The sequence below is a fragment of the Phoenix dactylifera genome, unplaced genomic scaffold, assembly GCF_009389715.1.
Source record: "Phoenix dactylifera cultivar Barhee BC4 unplaced genomic scaffold, palm_55x_up_171113_PBpolish2nd_filt_p 000007F, whole genome shotgun sequence".
In the NCBI taxonomy this organism is placed as follows: Eukaryota; Viridiplantae; Streptophyta; class Magnoliopsida; order Arecales; family Arecaceae; genus Phoenix; species Phoenix dactylifera.
Window position 1 is genome coordinate 2,211,601 of NW_024067666.1, and position 26,384 is coordinate 2,237,984.

General features: G+C 43.0%; 1 protein-coding gene across 2 annotated transcripts; it reads left to right on the forward strand.

Moving 5' to 3' along the window:
• Positions 1 to 4,538: 4,538 nt before the first annotated feature.
• On the forward strand, positions 4,539 to 17,945 carry LOC103723888 (extra-large guanine nucleotide-binding protein 1-like). Of its 2 annotated transcripts, none has more exons than XM_008814962.3 (8): positions 4,539 to 5,903; positions 6,391 to 6,528; positions 6,608 to 6,712; positions 6,805 to 6,990; positions 10,214 to 10,391; positions 13,162 to 13,409; positions 16,278 to 16,447; positions 17,093 to 17,945. In XM_008814962.3, exons 1-8 carry the CDS (start codon positions 4,638 to 4,640, stop codon positions 17,676 to 17,678), a joined length of 2,877 nt encoding a protein of 958 aa, XP_008813184.2. In that variant the 5' UTR covers positions 4,539 to 4,637; the 3' UTR covers positions 17,679 to 17,945. The 2 variants fall into 2 exon arrangements, with proteins under 2 accessions (XP_008813184.2, XP_008813183.2); XM_008814961.3 differs by having other exon boundaries at positions 4,540 to 5,903; positions 13,159 to 13,409.
• Positions 17,946 to 26,384: the final 8,439 nt, after the last annotated feature.

Consider the following 26,384-nt stretch of genomic DNA (forward strand, 5'->3'; position numbering starts at 1 on the left):
CATGAGAAAGTTACTTTTCCATGAGGTGGGAATCACTCCATCTTTATTTTTTTCCAAAAAGTCCCTTCAGCATTAAAGAGGTATTAAAGACCTAATTTTTATTAAGAGTATAATAGGAATTACACATAACTTTTACAAGAAAGTGGATGGTCAACCAAACATAAGCACTCTAAAAATTTGTCACTTTTTCATGTTTAACTAAACATTCCAAAAGTACATTCGCAGGTATTCTTTTTCTAGGAATCTTCTTTTCAGGAATCATATTCTTAGGAGGAAAAATGCTTTCCGCGAACCAAACGAGCCCTAAGTATCAACCATTGGATTTGTGCAGACAGAGAAAAAAAGAGATTGGGGTGCTTTGAAATTGTGAAAAATATGCTCCAATAATTGTTGGCATTGCTGAAGAAGATCAACCATTCTTTGGTGCGAAAGATACAACCTAAGCCATGGAGGTCCTCATGGAACATTTTCTCCCAACAATATAAACATATTCTTGCAACCGTAGGGCTAATCAGTTAAAAGCTGCGACTAATAGGACTGATGTGGTCCAAATATGAGATTTTTCTTTCTTTCTTTTCTTTTTTTATCTGTTGCAAAAAATCTCCTTTAAATGTGAGTTCTTGTGGATCTCAAAGTGGATAGTTACGCTTTTTAGAGTGGATGATATGTGTCCATATATCTTTTAAATATTTGACTGCAGAAAATTCTGATAATTTGGGTACACTGAGGATTGTGATCTGTGGGGATTTGTGTAGCTCACAATCATCACTCCATCAAGTAGTAGGGATTTTCTACAACCTCAGGAAATTCTTATGGTTGTTGTATTTGGCATATTTTATCAACTTATAATAACCCAAGACCTCACCCAAAATGGCTTGCTGGAAGGTATTATTTGGATTCTTTGATCCTGTATAAGTACCCAAGATCTACCCAGCGAATAACCGATGTGGGACTAAACACACGCCCGTACGGATCCTCACATACTCTCTCTGTTCAAGCTCTAACGTCCTCGTCAAGCTAAGGGTTCAAATCTATTCAAATCTAATTACAAACACCACGATTGGCCCGTGGTCAGCCCCAATGGATCCGTGTTGCAGTGTCCCCTAGTCCACATAGGTTATAGGCCGGGTCTGCTCTGATACCATTTGTAACAACCCAAGACCTCACCCAAAATAGCTAGCCGGAAGGTATTATTTGGGTTCCTTGATCCTATATAAGTACCTAAGATCTATCCAGCGAATAACCGATATGAGACTAAACACACGCCCGCACAGATCCTCACACAACTATTTAACTCTAGGTCTCAGTTAAAGGCTTAAGGATTAGAAAAAGCAGATTGTTTGCTGTTTGCACCGAGCAGGGATATGTAAAAGCAGATTTGTTAGTGCAGCACAACATGTGAGCTGGAAATTCTTGTTTGGAATATTATTATTATTAGTGTTTTTAAATGAATGGGTTAAATCTTCCAAAATAAGATGTTGAAAATATTTAGATTTTTTTAAAAAAAATTGTTTTAGAGATCAATCTTCCGCCTATCAAACATGAACAAAATGAACACTTTTACCTATGTATCAAGCATGAACAACATGAACAGCGGTAATGTATCTACAAACAAAATTATATTATAAAATTATCATAGGTAAGCACTTGGAAATTGCCTTCTATGATTTAAATACAGGTTCCCCTGTCCAAGGAGGAGTGCAACTGTTGAGCCATAGCCCAAGTTGCTAATTAAACCATAAAATTAGTCAGTCATCTCTTTTTGCGCTTCCCAGAAAGTAGTTTGGGCTGGCCCAATGGAAGTGTAAACAGGATCGCGACCCATGAGCTAACTTCCAGGTGCATCCAAATGCAACCCCCTCTTACTGCAGCTGGTTGGCTCCATTTGATTGCTCATACGCTTAGAATTCTGTTAAGGTAATAGGAAGCATAATATATCCTGGCATTTGTAGACTACTGCATATGAAGCCATTTGTAGTTTAGGCCTAAATAGATCTTGTCACGTGTGATTCATGTGAGGAATGTATGGATGGCTGCGATCGTTTGGGAGAAAGCACAATGGTTGTGATCCACTGTCTTCCTGGTATTTATGTTCTTTAAGTGGAGAACTAATTAGCAAATATTCTTATTTAAGGGAGGCTCAGGACCATGGAGTGAGGTTCCTAAAAGTTTGTGTCATAATAATAGAGATACCATAGTTCTAAGGAGTTGAGATTGGAGTAGGCTAGGAGCCTTGCATCTAGTCTAAAGATTAATTCTTAAAGCTTTGAGCATTTCAATCCCAATTCAGAACTCTCAAACACAAACTCTCACAGTCAATATTGGCACGTTTCTTTTGTAAAATACCTACAAGCTATTGTCCAAACTCTTAGGCAATTTGCCCACATATTTCTTGGAAAGAGTGTGGTCTCAAACTCTTAGGCACCGTAAATAGTGGCAATATTAAGACTTGCTCTTGCTTTGTTGCTTTGTTTTGAATCGACACCCAATGTAAGATGCCGGTGAGAGCTGCAGGGGGGAATGTTCCATAGCAGCAGTCTTCCTTTTTTTGTGTTTGTGAATGTGAGCATGGAATTTTCATAGAAACTTTGGCCTCTTGCAAGTCCCATCTTTCCAAACCTTGTCAAGTTAGCATGCGCATGACTACTTTTATTTGTGATATGTGGAAAGAAGGGTGAAGGGCTATTGGATGACTATTTGAGCAATGGCTTTTCCCTACCTTACCTCCTTGTGGCCCCTGTGAAGCAATGATGGGTATTTAGGAAGTACCTGAAAAAATTTGAGGTTGGCAAATTGCAATTATCCTTTTTTTTTCCCTTTTGGTAAGAAACAAGAATTTCTTGTGAGAGTGTTTGTAGATGCAATGCAAAGTGACCCAGCCAATATTTTCCCAAGCCTGAAGGCAATAATTTGATTCAGTTTCATATATCCATACACAGAGGTGCATACTCTGTGCTTGACGAGGAATAGATTGTTATTATGTTTGTAACTTACAAATTCTAATATGTAGGCTACATGTTAACATTTGAGTACTTTGGATTTCTTGCCTTGATGTAATCTTATTGTATTATCTTTAATCAGCAATGAATGTCTCCGGGCTTCTACCCAAGAAAGATTTGTATCATTTTCAGAGATAGGATTAGGCTTGGGCAGGGCAAAGAGGCTGCTACCTTTGCTTGTACTGAGGAATCCTGGACTTTGTTTTGGCACATATCGTCCACAGGGGTCATTTGAAATTCAGAAATTAGGAAAACAGTTGGTTGTCAATGGGCTTAGCTATGCATGACCACAATACTTCTCAGTAATCTTAGTTGGTATTATAGGGATTAAGATTTCCAAAATCTCAATTATTATAGTAACCACATATTAACTATTATATTTAGCAGTTGATTTGAAAAATTAATAACAGAATTATTATTTTAAAATTCTAGAAGGTATATTAGAAAATATTGACCTCCCAGATATCAATCTAGATACAAATTTTGACCCCATATATGGCTAGGATGACATGATCCCATATAGGCTAGTCAAATATAATATTACCTTCAGCGCAACCAAACTAATGCACTCTAGACCTTAAATCTAGACTAGCTAATTGTGTATAAACTCCTAAATTATAGTTTGGAGCAAGATTAATTCAGACTTTATTAGACTGTGGTTGACCAACAACAGTTCAAGCATTCAGTTCCACTCACATCTTATGAAATTTGACTAAATGAAACCAGGTCATTCTTCAAAAGTATAGAACAGTATCCCAAGGCTTAATTTTTTTTTATTTTTATTTTTTATGAAGAGTGAAGCAAAGCCACCCGTTTTTTATTTGAAAAGAAAACTTTACAAAAACTATTTATAAAGAATTTACAAAAAAAATTTTTTATAAAAGATAGTGATCTCTAAGTAGACTTGTTAAACTATTCAACAAGCTGAACAATGTCATATGTAGTTTGAAGAATCTTTGTATCTTCAATGTACAATCATATAACCTCTATATTTTAATGTGAGTCGGCTTTTTTTTCTAAAAAGAAGAATCAACGTCTCTTAACGAGATTATTCTCAAATTTGATATGAGAATCTAATAGCTTCTTTGAACATTCCAGCCAAAAAGGTTGTGAAATTTTCTGCAAAACCTAATAAATAGAAACTTACCTTCGGTCGTTATTAAGAAGTTAGCGTCACGAGCGGATTCTATTTGTCACGTGCAACGTGTCAGCTACTCCTTCACTAGATCAAATGCTGTTCCCTGTGTCATCCAGGACAGCCGAGTCACGCCTCGTGCCCCAAATTACGGTGTACGGTCTCAAGGAAAAGGAAAACGGCGGGCCCCACTCAAGATTCCGAGCACGGATAAGATAAGAAGCGCGTGGGTCCCAGCGGTCAACCGCTCTCCAGGTCACTCAGTGGGCGACACTATAGGGTCCCACTCTTCGCCATTCCCCCGTCCTTGCTCTCCCGCTTGCCTCCCCCACCCTCACTCGCGCGTGCTCGGAAAGTTGGGTAAAAAAAAAAGGGAAAAGTATAATAAAGAAAAAAAAGCTAGGGTTAGGGTCAGGGTTCGTAAAAATTTTCCGCCATAAGACCGAGGATAAGCTCCAGAATGGATCCTGATCTCTTCTAGGGCTCCGGCTCATCGCCGAAAAATGGAGCGGCGCGCCAAGAAGATGCTCCCGGCCGTATCCCCGCCGCCGGCTGTGGACTCCGCCGACTACTCCTTCGCCATCGAGTACCATGGCCCCCCGGTTCCATATGAGATCCCCGAGGCGATACCCATCGAGATCGAGCGGATACCCGTCGCCGCCGTGGCCGCCCCGTCGGCGCTCCCCGACCCCCTCTCCCTCCCCGTTGTCCAGCCCCTCCCGTCCCCTGGCCCGCTGAAGAAGCCCTCCAAGAGCGGGCGGCTCGCCGCCGACCCGGCCGGCGCGTCACCTACCTCCGTCATCGAGAACCACGCGGCGATGGACCGTCTCGACTCCGTCGAGGTCTCCGGCGAGGTCGGCAGCTCCGGCGTGCTGGAGTCGGCTGGGTTTCCTGACCGCTCCGCGGAGCTCTCGGAGGGTATTGGCAGCTCCGGCGCGGTGGGGTTCTCCAGCGAGCTCAAGGAGGGGGAGGGGTTCGAGGGTTTTTCGGAGGGTATTCATAGCTCCGGTGTTTTGGGGTTCTCCGGCGAGGTCAAGGAGGGCGAGGGTTTCGAGGGTTCTTCTGAGGGCACCGGCAGCTCCGGCGTGGTGGGATTCTCCAGCGAGTTCAAGGAGGGCGAGGGGTTGGAGGGTTCACCGAATGACATGGTTCATGGCAGGATTTCGACGGAGTCGGCTCTCAGCTCGGAGTTTGACTTCCGGTCATCAGCCTCGGGGGATGATGAGGCCTTTGATACCCAGGCAAAGAAAGCTGTGCTCGTGACCTTCCAAGATTCCGCCCAGTCTAGTGGCTCGGCTTCCCCGGCGATTGGATTAACTCCTCGAGGGAGGATGGAGGAATCCGGAATGAGGGTACCGAAGGGAGCTTGCTACCGATGCTTGAAAGGAAACCGGTTTACGGAGAAGGAAGCATGCTTGGCTTGCGACGCAAAGTACTGTAATGGATGTGTGCTGAGAGCGATGGGCTCCATGCCGGAAGGGAGAAAGTGTGTTTCTTGCATTGGGTCTTCGATAATGGAGACTAAGAGGGAGAAATTGGGCAAATCCTCCCGAATGCTTAAAAGATTGCTGAGTTCGTCGGAAGTCCAGCTGGTGATGAAGGCTGAGAAAGACTGCGAGGCGAACCAACTAAGACCAGAAGATATCTGCGTGAATGGGAAGAAGCTTACCCAAGAAGAGATGGTTTTATTGCAGAGTTGTCCGTGCCCGCCCTCTAAGCTGAAGCCAGGATACTATTGGTATGATAAAGTTTCAGGTTTTTGGGGACAGGTGAGCAAACAATTATCATATGCATATTTTCATCAAAAGGTATCATATCCATATATTTAATCAAAAGAAAAAGGAAAGAAAACTTTCACATGCATGTCTACTCGATTGTTTTTTCTGAGAAGAAGTTGAACTCAATTATTGGAGTTTTGATTGTGGAACCCGTGAAATTTATTCTTTAGTTTTGGGACACAAGTCTATCTCATTATATGGAAAACATTTACTTTCTCCCTTTACCTTTGCCTTTTATTCTACAAGAAATTGGAATGTGTGGACGGTGCAATATAAGAGTTAATATTTGCCGACATGAACTTATTACCATTCGTTTAAATAATTTTCCATTATATGGATTCGTGATTCAATCAAATGTAGCTTAATATTTCAAGTGAAAAATTGTGCTTTGTTTCACAAGGTGCATGAGCTTACTCATTAGAGTACTTATGAAGTTCTCAGCAAGTTGTTTGGATTTTTTTGATGAACGAATTAACAGCAAGGACACAAACCTGACAAGATCATCAGTCCACATCTGAATGTCGGGGGCAGCATTATGCGAAATGCAAGCAATGGGAACACTGGGATCTTGATAAATGGACGAGAGATTACAAAAGTTGAGCTACAGATGCTTAAGGTTTATCAACAAAGCATTGTATATCAACTTCAAATTTAATCTAAATATAGAACCAGATGTAAACATGTCTATCTTGCAGTGGGCAGGAGTTCAGTGTGCCGGGAATCCTCACTTTTGGGTAAATGCTGATGGGACGTACCAGGAGGAGGGGCAGAAGAATATAAAAGGGCAGATTTGGGGCAAGGTGAGTCCCGGTATTCTTGCAAATTTTTTATCTTCATTTTTTTGTAGGCCATATTTGAGAAATTGATACATTTTTTATTACTTGTTTGGCAGCCTACAATGAAGCTGCTTTGTTCTGTTTTATCATTGCCGATTCCCAGTAAGCCTGCAAATCCTTCTGGTGAAGAACTGGATAACATGGTCAATAGAGCTGTTCCTGACTATCTTGAGCAAAAAACACTCCAAAGAATTCTTTTGGTTGGGTATCATGGATCAGGGACAAGTACCATATTTAAACAGGTACTACAGATTATATGGATACAGATACATCCAGACATGAAAACAAACATATTATGTACATATATATGGTTGAGCTACAATCATACCTGTACTTGAGGCATGAAGGCATCTAACTTGATGCTTAGTTCAGCCAAATATATGGATAATATGCCAAAAATTTTAGATTCAACAAAAAGAAGTATTTGGAAAAGTTAAGAGCAAATTTTAGGTAGTAAACATGGTTTTGATCAAGTTTGCCGTCTCGGTATCGGATCTCGTATTGGTGCCACACTAGTACAGTATCAGTATAGTACGGTACAAATTTTTTTTGTTGTACCGAGTCTCGGTATACCATCCATACCAGATACCGGTATCAACCGGTACGGTATGGTACTCCCAGTACTGTCTGGTTTGGATTGGTAAGGTGTACCATGGTCTGGATGGTAGTAGCTAGGTTCTTCCTACAAGCCATGTCTATTGATGCACCCATTCTTGATGTTTTTTGCCTAGTTTTCAATTGTTCATCTTTAATGTGCTTTCAAATCGACCATAATCTAGTCTAAGTTAGATTAGCTAATGTAAATTATTTATCATTCTAGAGTTGCAGTACTGCATTTTTTGTTAAAAAAATACCAAATGAGTTTTTTTTTTTTTGTTATTTTATAATATCTGTCATTATTTCTAGATGCTTCCTATGCACTCTCATGTCTAGAGCTTTGGTTTTTCTACTATTGCATCAAGAAAAGATGCAGTCTCTAGATAAAAATTATTGAAAATTACAGATGTGATCATCACTGTTATAAACTTTTATTCATTTTTGCCATAAGGATATGTTTTTTTCATTTTTGAAGCTGTACTGAATCAAAATAGTTGGTGATCCATAGATATTTATATTTTGTCAGTCGAATGAAATAGTATTTTATGAAATTGGAGATATTTTTATTCAACTTTAGGGGACAATTCTTGTTCTTATGCTCAAGAGATGGATCCCAAGCATCTTCGTAAGAGAGATAATGAGATCAACTGAAAATATTTATAATGAAATTTATTATTGTCATGTGAACTCTCGTGGCACTTTTTTAGTTTCTAACTTAAAACCGTCAGCGCTGCTTCTCCAAACTTGAACTATTGTGCGCTTTTAACATGCTTATTGTTGTGGGGAATTCTAGGAAGAAAAATATGAGAATATAATCTTCAAGTTAGAAAAGAAAGAGTATTAGTATTTGATAGAACATATTCACATGCATAGTACAAGTTGCACCAGAGATTATTAGTGTAGACTTGCATCATGCCATGTAGGAGGACCAGCATGTGAGATAAGTTAATTAATATAGTTTTGGAGTTATGAACAATACCAAGCCCTAGGCCAGTATTATTTCTAAGAAAACCAATTTATATTGGAAAATAATTGAGTAAAGGACTCTCTTTGGTCTTTTATTTTATGGAGAATATCCATGCAAAGGATGTAATTTGAGATCTTAGTAATGTATACGAGCCTGTAGGCACAAATGTTAGAAATAGTACTGGCTGGACAGCTTTTAAGTGCTAAAATCGTATATCAAGGGTTAACCTTAGTCTTTGTGTAATTTTACTTGCCACCGATGATTTTTACTTGCAATGTCAAGTAAACTTACTTCAGAAAGAGCAGAAGTGGACAGTGTAAGGCATATATCAACATAAAAGTATTACTTTGCTTTGAGAAGGGAAGAACTAGATCTTTTGGCTACATTAGCAAATAGTTTACTGGCTATAGAGGGATGGCGAGTCAGAAGGTGGTCCTATAACTATACCCGGGCTCAGTGGCGGAGCCAGTCATTCACCCAAGTAGAGGCAGTAATAGCATCTGATAATCAATGACAATCTATGGGTTAATCTACAAATTATCATAATTGCATACAAGCCAAGCATGAATGTCAATATAATTCTTTTTTTTGTTTTTTTTCATTTTTTTAATTTCCAGCACCATTCTAGGTACATGAGTTGGAAGAATATTTAGGAATACCCATAGATGATCTCTAGAAATCTGAAGATTTTATAGGAAAATAGATTTTAACTTAGCATATAAGAGTTCTTTCTTTAAGAGTTTTGGTCATGGTATGCGCACATGTTCTAATATCACCATCTGGATAGCATTTAGACTGTCTATGTTTCAACTATAAGCCCGAAACGGTGCCACTAGAAGCATCAAACTGTTTCTCAAAAAGAAAGAAAAAGGAAAAGAAAATAAATAAGATTATTGCCTATGCTAATTAGTGATGCTTGTTCAGGCTTTCATTGCCCCTTCTTAAAATGCCCAATTGACAGTACTAATCTGTATGAATATCTCATAAGTGTGGATCCTTAAAATGCTTATTTATTACAATGATTGCTTTATTAAGAAACTATACTTAAATGTAGAGCATGTCCTGGTCTTGGGGGGCTTGGGGGCTTTGATTATGGTCCGAGGCCATGGCTTGCATTGTTGTGGGCCACTAATCCACTATACTTTCCCCAAAAAAAAAAGAATGGATGGGAGTCCCATACAGTGGCATGCCATGCTATGTGGTTGGGATGGAGTAAATCGTTACAGATTCGGAGTCAGTTTAATTCTAAATTTGGATGAGGTAAATCTCTTCCAGTTGTTAATTCGAATCTGAAGGGAGTAGATCATTTATATATTAGCATAAGTTGGTTAAATTCCCACTTTTCAGTGGTTGCAATCCATTAGTAAGATTTTCTAGACTTTGTAACTCACTGGCTTGATATCATTACCTTACATTTTTCTAATTAGATGTTATCAGCAAGGTCTGATTGATTTTGACTCCTGATCGCATGCATCTTCACTCATTCTGACCTGCCTTGTCTGCCATTCTAATTGAGGTCTGAAAAGCATCCTTTGATGCTTGAGTTTACATTTTATATTCACAATTATTTTTCTGACAAGCTTTTTCATGTTACAGTAAGTACAAGCTCTATGTATCTGACAATATCCTAACTTAATGAAGATGATTGCATAAAATGCAAGTTGTTTTGCTAACTGCCAAATATGTACTAGTTTGAATTAACATCCTTCTAGATCTCTTCTAGACCGCCTTACAACTATCCTCCTATTATACCACATACTTTTTTTTTATTTAAAAGGTCAAGGCATATGCAGTTCACCATATATTGCAGAATGTTACATCTATGTGTTAACTTTGAAGTCACTCTTTACATATTCAATGTTGTCAGCTAGCTGATTGAATTTGTTGAATACTTATCTCAGGCCAAGTTCTTGTACAGAAGTATCCCTTTCTCTGAGGATGAACTTCAAGATATTAAGCTTATGGTACAGAGCAACATATATAACTATCTTGGTATACTACTTGAGGGGCGTGAACGGTTTGAGGAAGAGAGTTTGGCTGAGAAAAGGAAAAACCAGCAACTACGTTCTTCAGGCACAAGTATGATCTCCTGCTAGTTTCGGTTATCTCTTTTACCATTTCTTCTATTAATTATCAAGAACAAGGTTTTTAGTGTCAGTATTGGACCTTGTACAAATAGTTCATTATATTAGGTTGGGTTGGTACGGTACACTCCCATGTTGAAATATGGTATGCTCCTAAAGGAGACAAAATAGTTGACCATCTCTTGATACAATGTTGTTGCTAGCCCTTGTATCGTACCAATGCCTTATTGGGTCGGTACAATATGCCTGGTAATGGCGGGTATGGGTCGGTGAACCATTAAGATATTACTGTTCATCAACTTCTTCAAGTTTTCATTTCTTTATGGGCACATCAAGGCTGCGTATCCACCCTAGTATATGAATTCCATTGCTTTTGTCAATTGTTAGTTACTGAATATTGAAGCCCCAACATATAGTTGCTATGATGTATTGAAACTCAGCCATTGATATATCTATAGTCGGTAACTATATATTTGTGCAACATGGATGGGTAATTTGTCGTCTTTGCTACAATATGGATCCTAAATGGATGCCAAGGTGGTGCAATAGTTGTTCCTTTATGACGATCTCTTTATTAGGAAAGGACTGTTGGAGAGTTAGTATTGTTTCGAGACAGGATCAAGTTCAAACTAAAGAGGGCAAGAACCTAAAAAGGTTTAGGTGAAGCAAACATATAGGAAAATTTTCCTCCCATAGATTAGTTTTCTTAATTTAGTTGATTTGTATGGAATTGGGATGAACATGTGCTTTGAGATAATGACACTGGGGATATTTAAACGTCCCATGTTATGGACTCTGGAGAATATCTCAGAGAAGGGAAGTTGAGGATACTTAGAACCTTTAGATGCTCTATATCGGAAAATGGAAGGCCAGGAGGTGTATAGAACCTTAGATATGGGAACCTAATGGTGAATTCTTGTAAAGTCCTTCTAGTGATGCCTAATAGTTTCTATCAGTTAATGTTGAATGGGTATCTAAAAGAATTATGAGCGTTTGACTTGCTTGTTATGATGAGGAGAAGCTTGACAAATAACCGCTAATTGGTTATAGAGGCAATCAATGCTAGATGATGATGGCATTGGCATTAGTTATATCAACTGCATCTTCTTCACTTTTGTTTGAGGAAATCTTGTGTGCTTGTATATAAAACTTTTTTGCAGCTGTTTATCCTTTTTGATGTTGATTTAGAGTTTCTTTTAGAGATGGATATTTTTGTCATCGTAGAAGGAGCGAAAAATTTGGGGCAAGACATGCTTTGGTGGACGAACCTCTATCCTTGCTGTTTAGGTCCTTTTCTTGACTTTTTTTGACTGGCCTCTCTTTTTTCAATGTGTTCCTCATAACAACCAAGGGTTAGGGATGTAAGAACTTCTAATTTTCATGTTTGCTACTTGCATATATGGTTAGAGAATGTCTTCTTAACTGCATTAGAGAATGTCTTTCAGACCATACCTCTAAATCATATCTGGTTGCAACATTGTCTTTGCAACTTGTGTGTTGCTTTTTTCTTGTTTTACTACCATATAAGCGTAAGTTAATTCATTCCAAGAGTATAGGTATTTTCTGTTATCTTGATTTTCATTTCTTATGTAGCATAGGCCAATTTTATGAATCCTCATTTGCCAAGTTTATTTAGGGCCACTTCTGATGTTGTTTCAAGTTTCTCGTTCTCTTTCCTTACAACCTTCATCCAAGTTAACTAAGGTCTTCCTCTCATTTTCTGGCAACCTTCAACAAAGCAACTCTCGATACTGAAACGTTCTCAGATTTTTGTTGTACATGTCCAAACCATATTAATTGATTTTCCAACACTTTGTCCTTAATTATGCAATTCTTGCAACTCCTCAAATATATTCAATTTTTATTTTATCCTTTTTAGTTCTACCACACATCCTTCTTAACATTCTCATTTCTATCATACTCAAGTTGTTTTCTTTTACTTTATTTTCTTGCATGTTATTTATTGCCTAGCACTCTGATCGATACAACATGGCAGAGTTTATTATTGTTCTATAAATTTTTTCCTTAAGTTTTCAAGGTATATGCGTATCACATAATATTTCAGATGCACCTCTCCACTTCATCTAGTTAACTCAAATTCTAGTATATGTATCATCGTCTATCTTCCCGTTATTTTGTATGATAGATCCTAAATAATGTAATCATGTCATCTCTTGGTCATCAATTTTAATTAGTATCACATCTTCATTTCCATTCTAACTAAACTTACATCCATATACTTTGTCTTTGTTTTACTAATCTTTAAGCCCTTATCCTGTAAATTTATATTCCTTATACTCGCCTTTTCTATTCATATTTGTATACTAAAATCATGCACACTGGATTTTTGTATCTTGATTTAGTTGATCTCTCTCTCTCTCTCTCTCTCTCTCTCTCTCTCTCTCTCTCTCTCTCTACCTTTGGGAAAAGAGAAGAAAGATCTGGCTGGTGGAGTTACAAAGTCGAGGTGGGCGTTGTGAGCACTGAACTGCTGCCAAGTTCACATACAGCTGGGTATCACGAAAAGCCATATTTATTTTCTTTGATCTGTCATCTTAATAAATTATTTCATGCTCAATAATAAAAAAATTCTGGTTTCTATTAATGGATGCTCAGCTCTATCTTTTTCTTTTCTTTCTGTTTTAACTTCATATTTGTAAAGGATATTAAGTTATGCTTTGAACTTTTTCAATGTGGCTAATATGATTCAAGACTGCTATTTAATTGCTCAAGAACCATATTAAAGGTAAATTTGTTAGCAGCAGGAAACAAGGAATTAGACGAACATGATGATACAACTGAGTACTCCATTGGTCCAAGGCTGAAAGCATTTTCTGATTGGCTTCTCAAGGTTATGGCTTCTGGTAACCTAGAAGCTATTTTCCCAGCTGCCACTCGTGAATATGCCCCATTAGTTGAGGAACTGTGGAATGATGCTGCTATTCAAGCGACATATAGGCGTAGAAGGGAACTACCACTGCTTCCTAGTGTTGCCAGTTATTTCTTAGAGCGGGTAATTAGCATTTCTGTTTCTTTTTCCCTGAATTATCTTCATAATACATTAAATACTCTGTACTCCTTAGCATATATGATTCTTATCGCTTCTTATTTTGGTGCATAGAAGTTTATCGTTGACCTCCCTCCATCTTTGTATATAAAAGGATATCTTGAATTATGGTTCAGTCAGTCTGTGTTTCATGTACTAATACGAAAGTAAAGTGTCTGAAGATGGTGCTAGTATGTCAACATAGGACAAGACTAAGATATCTGTAGGGCCGTAGTTGGATATAAGGACAATAAATCAGAAATCTTGATTGTTGGAACAATAGATATGGCCTGAAAGTTGAACATAAAAAAAAAGGGGGGGAGCCTTGAAAATGTTATGGCAAATGTGTAGGATTATGCATAGGGAACTATGAATCTAGGGTTTTATTGAATTTTAAAGGGAGTCTAGTAGTTTAGCTAACTATTATGTTACTGCTGAACTGAATTTGCTTTTAGTTGAACCATTGCTTGATGGGTCCCAGTTGCAACGATTGAATCTCAAATCCACGGTATTTTCACTTTTCATAGGATTTTGAAGTGATTTGAAGTATATGGAAGGACAGGAGCGGTGCCCTTAAATAGAAAAGCTTGAAGTGGATTACTGCATGTAATCATTACCACCATATAGACCTAGCGCTGGAATGCGGGCGGGATGGGTCAGATTTCTATGCAGCCTGATCCCAACCCAAAAAAATTTCAGGCTTTAGGTTGCACTGAGAAGCTTGAAATTTCTTTCAAAACTTTGACTAGAGCCCAAACCCGAGCTCTTCCAGGCTCCAATCCAAAGTGAGAGAGAGCGGAAAGAGGGCGTGGGGGAGAATAGTGAGAGGAGAGAGAGATCAAGAGGGAGAAGAAACATTGGGGGGGGGGAGGGGAGAGAGATTGGGAGGGAGAGAGTAGATGGAGAGAGATCAGGTGGGACTAAGGAGAGAGAGGAGAGAGGGGGGGGGAGAGATTGGGTGGGAGAGGGAGAGGGAAGAGAGAGATTACGAGGGAGAAAGAGAGGGGAGAGGGAAGAGAAATTGGGTGGGAGTGATAGAGAGATAAAGGAGAGAGAGATCAAGAGGAAGAGAGAGAGGAGTGGGGAGAGTGGAGAGGAAAGAGAGATCGGTGGGAGAGAGAAAAAGAGAGGGGAGAGATTGTGGGAGAGAGGAAGGGAGAGAGATCAGGAGGTAGAGAGGAGGGAGAGCAGAGAGGGGAGAGAGAACTGATCGGACCCATTGTCGGGCTTGGACCGGGCCTATCGTTGGGCTTGGACTTCCTGCCAGATCCAGGATGGGCCAAGTATAGAAAAAAATATCCAAATTCTTATTTATTATCTCATCAGAGTTTTCATAGAATAAGGTTCTATTAATTTAGTATAGCAAAAAATTTGCAGGATGTCTCATCCGTAGAAATACATATAAATATTGGATTATCCAGAAAATCGATTGATTCCTTCTTTTTTGTTGCTTTGTAAGAGTTCATATTATGGAGGAACGACAGAGACTATGAATCAATCAATAGATTTAATTCTTCAAATTATTAAGAAACAAAGGATCTGTTTTGTCATTTCTACGAATATAATATTTTAATTATGTTTACTGGATAACTTTCCAATTTGTATGTTAGGGAGTAGATCAAAGTTTCGCTATATGGAGTAAGAACTCAGCGGGACCTCGATGCCAACTTATAATTTATTCATACCTTATTTTTGCGGCCGAGCCTGACCTAAAGCCATCTCGCTTGACGGGCCTTGGGGTGGCCTGGGCCTATTTCCTCCTATATGTACACCCAATCAAAGAAGATCTTTACATGCAACCATTATATAGGTGGTAGATAAGTTCCTTGTTGCTGTAGGTGCACAAAACATAAAAGGGAAAGAAAACCTCTTTTCCCAAGGGGAAAGGTATAGGCTCCTGTTATGAGTTGTAAAATGGAATAGTGTACATTAGCTCTAACTTAAAGACTCCATGACACAAGGTTATGAAAAGTAGAAGATGACTTCTTGATGACTGAGAGAAAAAATTTAGAATTTGAGTTTGCCATAAGTAAGCATACCTAAAGTATTCTTTAATTTAACCTAAATCCTAAAACCCTTAGATTTACTTAGCTGAGCCTATAAGTAAATTAGGACTTTAAGGCACCAATCCTACTCAAAGTCTATAAGCAACCACAAAAAAGCTCTTTGAATATGTGCGAAGATTATAGTAAGATAATAAAGTTAATAACCAGACCTGCTCTCCAAATAACTTGTGTCCTGAAATTGGTATAAACTTCCCCTGGTTGTATGGTTAAAACCTGGTCTTTCAATGATCAAATAGTCAATGCAACAAATCAGGACCACATTAGATGGAAAAGTTATTTATTTCATTATATTTGTTTTCCTTATAGGTATCTTAATTACATTCTTGAGGAAAAAGGGAAACTTAGCCAATCAAGTGCTTTTGTTTCTTTTATTTGCTCCATATAAGGGCACGATGTTTTTATATATCAGTCAAAAACATGAAATTGGCCAATATTGCTATTGACTTTGGTGGAATTCACTAGCTAGAAAATGTTGATAAGAAGCGAGATTTTTAGTCAAATTTGTTGCATAGTCCCCCTTTCTGGTTAGATCTTGATGCTTGTCGTAATTGTTCACTGTCTTCTTCCTGTGATATCTACTTCCTTATTATCAATTCACAGCAGACATAAGCTTCTAGGATTTTGTCTCCTGTTACATATCACATTATTCATCCCAATAAAAATAATTGGTTGATTGAAACTTGGTCTGTACATGAAGTATTTGTAGTATCTTATTAATATTTTCAGAGGCTTCCATTTAATCTAAGAATGTTGTCGGTCATTTCTTCAGGTTGTTGATATATCTAGAGTGGAATATGAGCCCACTGACAAGGATATCCTCTATGCTGATGGAATAACTTCATCTAATGGACTAGCATGCACAGATTTCTTTTCTTCACAATTGGCTGCTGATGGAAGCGGCAATGATGATGCTGATCAGCAGGACACATTACTGATAAGGTTGACACACTGTCTGCACTCGGTGATTATAATAATGCATGCAGGATAGAGTTAAAATTTATCATTTGTTTATGCGGAGATTGGTTGATTACTGTAGTTAGATTTATAGTGTGTTGAAAGACGTGCACACTGTGAAAGAATATCCTCAACCCCTTACTCAAAGCATCAAGTACATTATTTACAAATAAAACCATCAGCTTTTCTTGTCTTGAGCAGCACAAGAGCCACTTGTTGTGCAAATAGTTCGCGCTTAAGAGGATTTGATGGAATCATGTCATTTCATCATCTCTATCAAAATTTTGACATCTTATCACAAAAATGAGACCAAAAGTTTTCTAAATGTGCAATAAGCACACATTTAACATTTTTTTCTATGAGAAGTTTACAAGGGATTACACCTATGTATTCTAACTTTCTCCCCTAGCTGTATCTAGTTTGATGAGAAGTTTAAGCCCATTTCTGATGGAGATACACCATTATGTCTTGTTTAATGACCTAGATGGATAGTTTCTTGCGATTCAATGGTGCAAAGTTGGCGACTTCAGGAGCTTGAGTTACAACACATCATTGATTGCTCATTATTTAATTTTGACTTTCAGAATATGCTAAAGCTTGAACCTTTGAAATCTCTTTTTTTTTTTACAGGTATCAACTCATCAGACTGCATGCAAAAGGCCTTGGAGAGAACTGCAAGTGGCTGGATATGTTTGATGATGTCAGGCTTGTTATCTTTTGTGTTGCCCTGAGTGACTATGATGAATACTATGAAGATGCAAATGGAGTGGCTATAAACAAGATGTTGGAGAGCAAGAGATTCTTTGAGAGCGTCGTTGGTCATCCAAGCTTCTATCAGATGGATTTTCTTTTGATACTCAACAAATTTGATCTGCTGGAGCAGAAGATAGACATGACCCCGCTTACCGTATGCGAATGGTTTGACGACTTCGATCCAGTTGTAAGTCGTCATCATTACAGCAACAGCCGCAGCATCAACAATTGTGCCACCATGGCGCAGCATGCCTTTCACTACATTGCTGTGAAATTTAAGAAGCTATTTTGTTCTCTTACTGGGCGAAAACTATATGTTACACTAGCAAACGGGTTGGACTCGGATTCAGTAGATGTAGCACTCCGATATGCAAGAGAGATCATTAAGTGGGAGGATGAGAGGCTGGTGTTCAGCTCCAGTGAATCATTTTACAGCACCGAGCCGAGCTCGTATTCTCCCTAATGGTTGGAGTGGAAAACTGTGTAAGTAGATCAGCTTTTTCATTTTTTTCCCCAGTATTCCCTACACTGTACGTCTTTCATGTGTGTATACATTATTTGTAATAGTGTAATTATTTAGAAAAGCTTCCACCTGCCCCTTGTGACCATACGGGGAGAGCATGGAGCGTCTTGACGGTTGTAATATGAGTACTTAAGTTGCCCATCTCAGCAGAGTCCACACTATGAGCAGCTTAATGGACATGGATGGGTTAGATGGCTCATGCGATTATGTTGCAAATGTGTCAAATGATCTCTCTTAGTGGGAAAAAAGCCTGTATTTGTCCAGCGACAGCGTCTCCTAAGCTCGAGGCAGGAACGATGATGAAACCTCGCTTCCCTCTGGGAATCATTCAAACAAATACTCAAAATCCGAGCCGGCATGGCGTCTAATGTCATGTGCTAAGCGGTTCTCTTTGGAAAATCAGGCTTTATTTTGGTTTGCCATTGCATTTGGATTGCAAAACTATTTTAGAACACCACGATCGAGCAAGATGTGTACTTACCACACAGGTAGCTCGGGTTTGGTCCTTATTGTACCCAAATCCAAATTTAAATATAAATCCAATGAAATTTATATCCATATCCAGTATTGTATCCAAGAAATAAAGTACTAAATAAGCTATCGTGCTACATATTTTGGAGTATTTTTAAAAATTATTTAAACGTACCAAATATGACATCTCACAAGTTATGGAACATGAAAAAAGGAATGTAAAAAAATAAAAAGTATATTTTAAATATATTCAAGTATTACTTTTGTTATTTAAGCATCAGTACAATCTAGAAATATGAGAAACGAAAAAAGATTGTACACTACTGAGCTTAGTATAAATGCTAAATCACAATCTATAACAAATATATTGTAAAAAAAGACTATAACAATTGATATGATAGCAATCTAATCGAACAAGATGGATTACAGTTTTACTGCTCTTTTACTTGTTTTTGATAGATACCCATAGATATATATGTATTTATATATACGAGTATGAATATAATTTGGTCCGTTTTTAGATTTTTGGACACGGATCTACCTGAACTAAACCCGGCCATTTATGGCTTCAACTTTAATTTTTTAGAACCCAAACTCAACACAATAAAATATTAGGCTTGTTTTTCATACGCATCCTATATTTTAGGTCTCTTCCGACTAGGTTAATAGATTGTTGGCAGCCAATGGCATGAAAGATGAATAACTGAGAGAAATGTAAACCGTATTCTCATACTTGGTAAACCAAAAGAAAAGATAGAAAGAGAAGGGGGAAAAGAGGAAAAAATTAGTTCAAAAAAGTTATAAGTATTACCATTGCATTTACTGCATCCCATCTGAAAATCTAAAAGAAGTATCATCACATAAGCACAGGACATGTGATACTTAATAATTACCATATACCAGACTACCAGTAACAGCCATCTAATGCACAATCCACGGTTATCCGTTTCTTGATAATTGATATGGAACTAATCAATAAAATGTTCAAGTATTAGATCCTCCAAAATAGGCTGATAAAACTTAAAAACAAAGCTGGAGATTAGCTAGCAAAAGTTACTGTAAATCTAAAAACCATTTGCAAGCCTGCTCAGAGACATGAACAATTTTGTTTTCTTTTTTTCATGCAGTACAAACATAAATGCAAAATAAAATTGGTAGTAACAACTGATCGACAGAGACATGGAAGAAAACCTTAGAACGTGGTATAAATAACAGAGACATCGTAGAACTCGAGAGGATCCCTTCTCTCAAGACCAAATCCTCGGTTTCATCCGGGCGCAAAACGATCCATCAGCATGCACACGGTGGCGTCCGAGAGGATCACTTCCCTCCTCTCCTTAGCTTCAGTTCCATGCTGCTTTGCTAAAACAAGCTCTTCTTGTGGTTCGCCATGTTCTCGCGCACATCGACGACCGCCCGATTCAACATTACCACTAGACTCGACATCTCCCTATTCCTCTCTCTCGCTCTCTCTCCCTCTGAGTTGGCCTGTTTTAATGCTTTCTTTGTGAAGAATGCAATGGAGGCTTCCCACTTGGGTGTAAGCTCGTTTTTGTACAAGCACTGTATTAGTGGGATAGAAGGAAACCGTAGGTTCGAGGAACCTGGGGAGTCGACAGTTTGGACCTGGAAGCAAAGGTGGTTGGTTGGCTAGATTTTGTTTTGAGCGAGATGGGTGGGTCCGGATGGAACAGCGTCCTCTCGTTTGCTTCTGTCGTGAGCGACGAGAGACCACGCAACCCGAAGGCCTAGCGGGAGACGGCGGGATTGCTTAGAAATATTCCGAGCCAGGATTTTAGGCCGAACCCTTAGGTCCCTTACCCGAGATCTCCATATGAATTCTATACCAAATCAACCAAATCTTAGGGCTTATGTTGTTTCCTCATAGGCCCAGTTGCAGAAATTCCGCATATGTGGGCTGTTTGGATTGCTAGCTCACTTGCTGGGTTGAGCCCAAAGTCCATGAAGTCTCTGAAAAGCCCAAAGTTCCAATCTGCCAGGTTGAATTCCTCAACCATTCCCTCCTCCTCCCTGTTTTCCTTTTGATTTTTATAGATTTTCTTCTTAGCCTTCTTCAAAGCTTTGCTTTCCAACCCTAACCCTAACCCTAACCTGTTGCTGGAAATTGGACCCGGGGGCGGCCGTCGGCTGAGGAGGAGGAGCTCCGGCGCGAGAATGGCGGGTGGCGGTCCGTCGGCGGGCGGCGTCCTCCGGGAGACCTGCAAGAAGCCGGTGGCCGGGCTCCCCGGCGCCGGCCCTCCGATGCTTAAGTCAGAGGGGGGCTTAATTTTGGAGAAGGAGATGTAGTTCGTATGTAGCAGTCCAAGCCAGAAAATTAGAGTTAGGAGCCCTCCTCCCCCGGGAGGAAGAAGCCTCCCTTTTTATAGGGAGGGTGGCAGGGTTACCTGTGATGTGACTGGGCGAATTAATGGGTTACCGTCACGATTGGATGTGGACGTGTGAAGTAATGAGTTGCCGTGGATGGCCCGTTCCCATCATGGGAGGAGATGGCGCGTAGCCAGAGCTTGCTTGTGGCGCGCAGTGCAGTACATTCTTGGAATGGTGAGGCGTTGACAGTCGTAGCAGGGTATGGTTCCTGATTGATATGTCGTGGCGTGGCTGGCAAGCAAAGCATGGTGCGGTGAGGCTGCTGCAGGGCATGGCCGCAGCATACAGATGACGAGGTCGGCCTTCTGAGGTCAGCTCGACCTTCTGTGCTCGGCCTTCTGAGCTCGGCAGCCTTCTGAGCTCGGCCTCGGCAGCCTTTTGAGCTCGGCAGCTTTCTGTGCTCGGCAGCCTTCTGAGCTCGGCTCGGCCTATGAGCTCGGCCTTCTGTGCTCGGCAGCCTTCGGAGCTCGGCCTCGGCAGCCTTCTGAGCTCGGCTCGGCCTATGAGCTCGGCCTTCTGTGCTCGGCAGCCTTCTGAGCTCGGCCTCGGCAGCCTTCTGAGCTCGGCAGCCTGCTGTGCTCGGCAGCCTTCCGAGCTCGGCTCGCTGTCGGATTTGGGTGCTTTAATTGTATTTGTGGGGTGGTCCATTTTTCCCCCCAACACTACCCCCCGACTTCCGAGTTCGAGCTGCTTTTTGGCTCGGGCGAAGGAAGTAGTCCAAATACAATTAAAGCACCCAAATCCGACAGCGAGCCGAGCTCGGAAGGCTGCCGAGCACAGCAGGCTGCCGAGCTCAGAAGGCTGCCGAGGCCGAGCTCAGAAGGCTGCCGAGCACAGAAGGCCGAGCTCATAGGCCGAGCCGAGCTCAGAAGGCTGCCGAGGCCGAGCTCCGAAGGCTGCCGAGCACAGAAGGCCGAGCTCATAGGCCGAGCCGAGCTCAGAAGGCTGCCGAGCACAGAAAGCTGCCGAGCTCAGAAGGCTGCCGAGGCCGAGCTCAGAAGGCTGCCGAGCTCAGAAGGCCGAGCACAGAAGGTCGAGCTGACCTCAGAAGGCCGACCTCGTCATCTGTATGCTGCGGCCATGCCCTGCAGCAGCCTCACCGCACCATGCTTTGCTTGCCAGCCACGCCACGACATATCAATCAGGAACCATACCCTGCTACGACTGTCAACGCCTCACCATTCCCAAGAATGTACTGCACTGCGCGCCACAAGCAAGCTCTGGCTACGCGCCATCTCCTCCCATGATGGGAACGGGCCATCCACGGCAACTCATTACTTCACACGCCCACATCCAATCGTGACGGTAACCCATTAATTCGCCCAGTCACATCACAGGTAACCCTGCCACCCTCCCTATAAAAAGGGAGGCTTCTTCCTCCCGGGGGGGGGAGGGCTCCTAACTCTAATTTTCTGGCTTGGACTGCTACATACGAACTACATCTCCTTCTCCAAAATTAAGCCCCCCTCTGACTTAAGCATCGGAGGGCCGGCGCCGGGGAGCCCGGCCACCGGCTTCTTGCAGGTCTCCCGGAGGACGCCGCCCGCCGACGGACCGCCACCCGCCATTCTCGCGCCGGAGCTCCTCCTCCTCAGCCGACGGCCGCCCCCGGGTCCAATTTCCAGCAACAGTTGGCGCTAGAGGAAGGGCCCGAGTCGTGACCATGAAGCTAAGGAGCAAAGGGGCCTCCAATGCCTCCCGGCGTCCCGCACCAAGTCCTAGACACTCAGTCCAGAACTCGCCACCAAGGCCTCCGGCGGATCAAGTCCCTGAAGTCCAACCAGAGGAGTTCAACCTGCTTGTTCAACAAGTACAAGCACTCACTGTGGCCGTTCGAGGCCTACAGCAAGTAGAAGACCAGCCTCTACTCCCTCCTCACAACCATGAGTCCTCAGGACGCCGCTCGCAACATCATTTTTCTGTAGAGCGTCGCCACCACCAAAGCTCCCACCGAACTCGACCATCGAGCCGGGAGGGCTTGTCGCGCATCCATTATCCTGCGAGCTCGCGCCGAAGCCTGACGCCTCGAGCTCGGGAGCACCCATCTGAGGCGGGGCCTGCCCCATGCCGAGCTGCAACAAGAGTCCCACCCGAGCTCGGCAGAAAGGTCGAGAAACTCGAGCGGCAGATCGAGGCGCTCCACAGCCAGAAAGCAAGGCGTGAAGATGACTTTGAGTTCACCACCAAGTCACCTTTCTCTCGCCAGATCGAAGATGAGCCGGTCCCACCGAGGTTCAAAATGCCTCAGATAGAGCCCTACAACGGGACCACCGACCCCCTTGACCACTTGGAGAGCTACCGAGCCCTTATGGCATTGCAAGGGTCCTCGGAGGCCGTGCTCTGCAAAGCCTTCCCTGCAACCCTCCGAGGAGCGGCTCGGCTTTGGTTTTCCGGTCTGAAGCCGAGCACTGTGTCCTCCTTTGAGCAGCTCGGCAGGCAGTTCGCTGTCAACTTCGCTGCCAGCCGACGCCAGCGGCGAACATCAGATTCTCTCCTCAATATCAAGCAAAAGGAAGGAGAGTCCCTTAAAGACTACATCGACCGTTTCACCGCTGCAACGTGGGAGGTTCGCGATCTCGACCAGTCAATTGCAATGTCAGCATTGAAGACTGGAGCTCGGTCCTACAAATTTGTCTTCTCGATTGAGAAGAGCTTCCCTGCCGACTTTGTTGAAATGTTGGCCCGAGCTCGCAAGTACGCCAAGGCTGAAGAAGCCATGGCCTCTCGGCGGGAAGCAGCCAAACGACCTGCCAAGATGCAAAAGAAGCACCTCGAGGAGCGCTCCCAACTAAGCAGCAGATTCCCATGGCACGAGGAGAATCCTCCTCGGCCCAAAAGTCCAGCTCGGCAGAGGTTTTCCCTCCAAAAATTTGAGGAATACACTCCCCTCACATCCACCCGAGCCGAGATCCTCATGGAGATTGAGGGTCAGGGTTACCTCCGACCTCCCCCAAAAACATGGCCGTCAGAGTTGCAGAAGCACTCGAAGAAGTACTGCCGCTTCCACCGAAATTACGGCCACGACACGGAAGATTGCTACCGGCTCCGTGACGAGATCGAGGCACTCATCCGCCGAGGTCGACTGGGTCGGTTCGTCCGTGACTAAAAGGGGGGAGCCAGAAGAACGGGACCCTGAGCTCCCTTTATGAAGACCAAAAGGGTGTTGAAACCCCTCATAGCCATGCTGTAGTTATTGCAAAGTCTGACGTAAAAGGACTCGTGGATAATAAAAGCACTACGGACATCTTGATGCCTTCCAATGGTTGTAAAACAACTGGAGAAAATGAGCAACCCTCCGGCCGGCTTCACAGAAGGTCTCATACCTGCGAAAGGGGTTCTCGGCCTGCTAATCACGGCTGTGCGCGCGCCCCGAGAAAGTACTGTGAAGCTAAACTTTTTTGTAGCCCAGGTCGGCTCGGCCTTCAACGCTATTATTGGCCGACCAGGCTCTCTCCGAGCTGCGGTCCCTATCTGCCACCCCCTCGTGCAATTCTCCACTAGCCGAGCTTAACATGGAGAAGAAGACGCTCAATATAGCTCCTATATACTACATATCAACGACTCTGTGGCCTTGGGGGGCAGTGCCGCAGCCCAAAACTCAACGCCTACCTCCTAAGGGTCTCCAACGACTCTCCGCCGGTGCTGAGCTAAGTCCTGAGGGACTTCGAAGCTCGGGAATCGTCAAAATGCCTACAAAAGGTACGAGACGTCACTTCGGCTTTAAAATAATTTCAATATTCAATATATTCCCAGGTCGGAGAAGGCCAAAGCTGACCTCCGAATATCTACATCTCCAACGTCGCCCTGATCTGAGTGGGGGCGCACGGTCGCCAACGGACAAGGTCCATCGTCTCCGGATATCTACATCTCCAACGTCGCCCTGATCTGAGTGGGGGCGCACGGTCGCCAACGGACAAGGTCCATCGTCTCCGGATATCTACATCTCCAACGTCGCCCCGATCTGAGTGGGGGAGCACGGTCGCCAACGGACGAGGTCCGTCGTCTCCGGATATCTACATCTCCAACGTCGCCCCGATCTGAGTGGGGGCGCACGGTCGCCAACGGACGAGGTCCGTCGTCTCCGGATATCTACATCTCCAACGTCGCCCCGACCTGAGTGGGGGCGCACGGTCGCCAACGGACAAGGTCCGTCGTCTCCGGATATCTACATCTCCAACGTCGCCCTGATCTGAGTGGGGGCGCACGGTCGCCAACGGACAAGGTCCATCGTCTCCGGATATCTACATCTCCAACGTCGCCCCGATCTGAGTGGGGGCGCACGGTCGCCAACGGACAAGGTCCGTCGTCTCCGGATATCTACATCTCCAACGTCGCCCCGATCTGAGTGGGGGCGCTGCTGAGTCGACCACAAGCCAAAGAAGGCCGCTGAGTCAACCTGGAGCACTTAACTCCAACTGCATTAGAGGTACATCCTACTTGGCACGTACATCTCTATACATATTTGGCTATATTACAGGATGATCGACGACTGGACTACTTCCTTCGCCCGAGCCAAAAAGCAGCTCGAACTCGGAAGTCGGGGGGTAGTGTTGGGGGAAAAAATGGACCACCCCACAAATACAATTAAAGCACCCAAATCCGACAGCGAGCCGAGCTCGGAAGGCTGCCGAGCACAGCAGGCTGCCGAGCTCAGAAGGCTGCCGAGGCCGAGCTCAGAAGGCTGCCGAGCACAGAAGGCCGAGCTCATAGGCCGAGCCGAGCTCAGAAGGCTGCCGAGGCCGAGCTCCGAAGGCTGCCGAGCACAGAAGGCCGAGCTCATAGGCCGAGCCGAGCTCAGAAGGCTGCCGAGCACAGAAAGCTGCCGAGCTCAGAAGGCTGCCGAGGCCGAGCTCAGAAGGCTGCCGAGCTCAGAAGGCCGAGCACAGAAGGTCGAGCTGACCTCAGAAGGCCGACCTCGTCATCTGTATGCTGCGGCCATGCCCTGCAGCAGCCTCACCGCACCATGCTTTGCTTGCCAGCCACGCCACGACATATCAATCAGGAACCATACCCTGCTACGACTGTCAACGCCTCACCATTCCCAAGAATGTACTGCACTGCGCGCCACAAGCAAGCTCTGGCTACGCGCCATCTCCTCCCATGATGGGAACGGGCCATCCACGGCAACTCATTACTTCACACGCCCACATCCAATCGTGACGGTAACCCATTAATTCGCCCAGTCACATCACAGGTAACCCTGCCACCCTCCCTATAAAAAGGGAGGCTTCTTCCTCCGGGGGGGGAGGGCTCCTAACTCTAATTTTCTGGCTTGGACTGCTACATACGAACTACATCTCCTTCTCCAAAATTAAGCCCCCCTCTGACTTAAGCATCGGAGGGCCGGCGCCGGGGAGCCCGGCCACCGGCTTCTTGCAGGTCTCCCGGAGGACGCCGCCCGCCGACGGACCGCCGCCGCCATTCTCGCGCCGGAGCTCCTCCTCCTCAGCCGACGGCCGCCCCCGGGTCCAATTTCCAGCAACATAACCTAAAGTGGATCTCGATGTCTCTAATCCCGATCCACCCCCTTCTTCCCTTCTACATATGTTCAGCACCACTTTAATACTTGCATTTTATGCATTGCCTTCTGTATCGGATTTTCATGTGGTAAGGGTTCAGTAGGAGTGGAGTTCAAAAATATGGTAGTTTTGGAAGATTATCAAGAAAGCACCTGATGGTATCTCACTGTAATGATTAGAATTTAGGTTGATTTTGGCCTCTTAAAATAGTTTTTAAATTTTTTATTTGTCTAATGTGTTCTAAAGATTATCGCCCCCCCCCCCCCCC

Bases quoted from the DNA above. Each gene is read 5' to 3' on its own strand.
- LOC103723888 (XM_008814961.3), top strand. From the start codon at position 4,638: ATGGAGCGGCGCGCCAAGAAGATGCTCCCGGCCGTATCCCCGCCGCCG. The intron at 6,529-6,607 runs GTTTATCAACAA...TCTATCTTGCAG, and splicing joins TTGAGCTACAGATGCTTAAG to TGGGCAGGAGTTCAGTGTGC. The intron at 13,410-16,277 runs GTAATTAGCATT...TCATTTCTTCAG, and splicing joins CCAGTTATTTCTTAGAGCGG to GTTGTTGATATATCTAGAGT.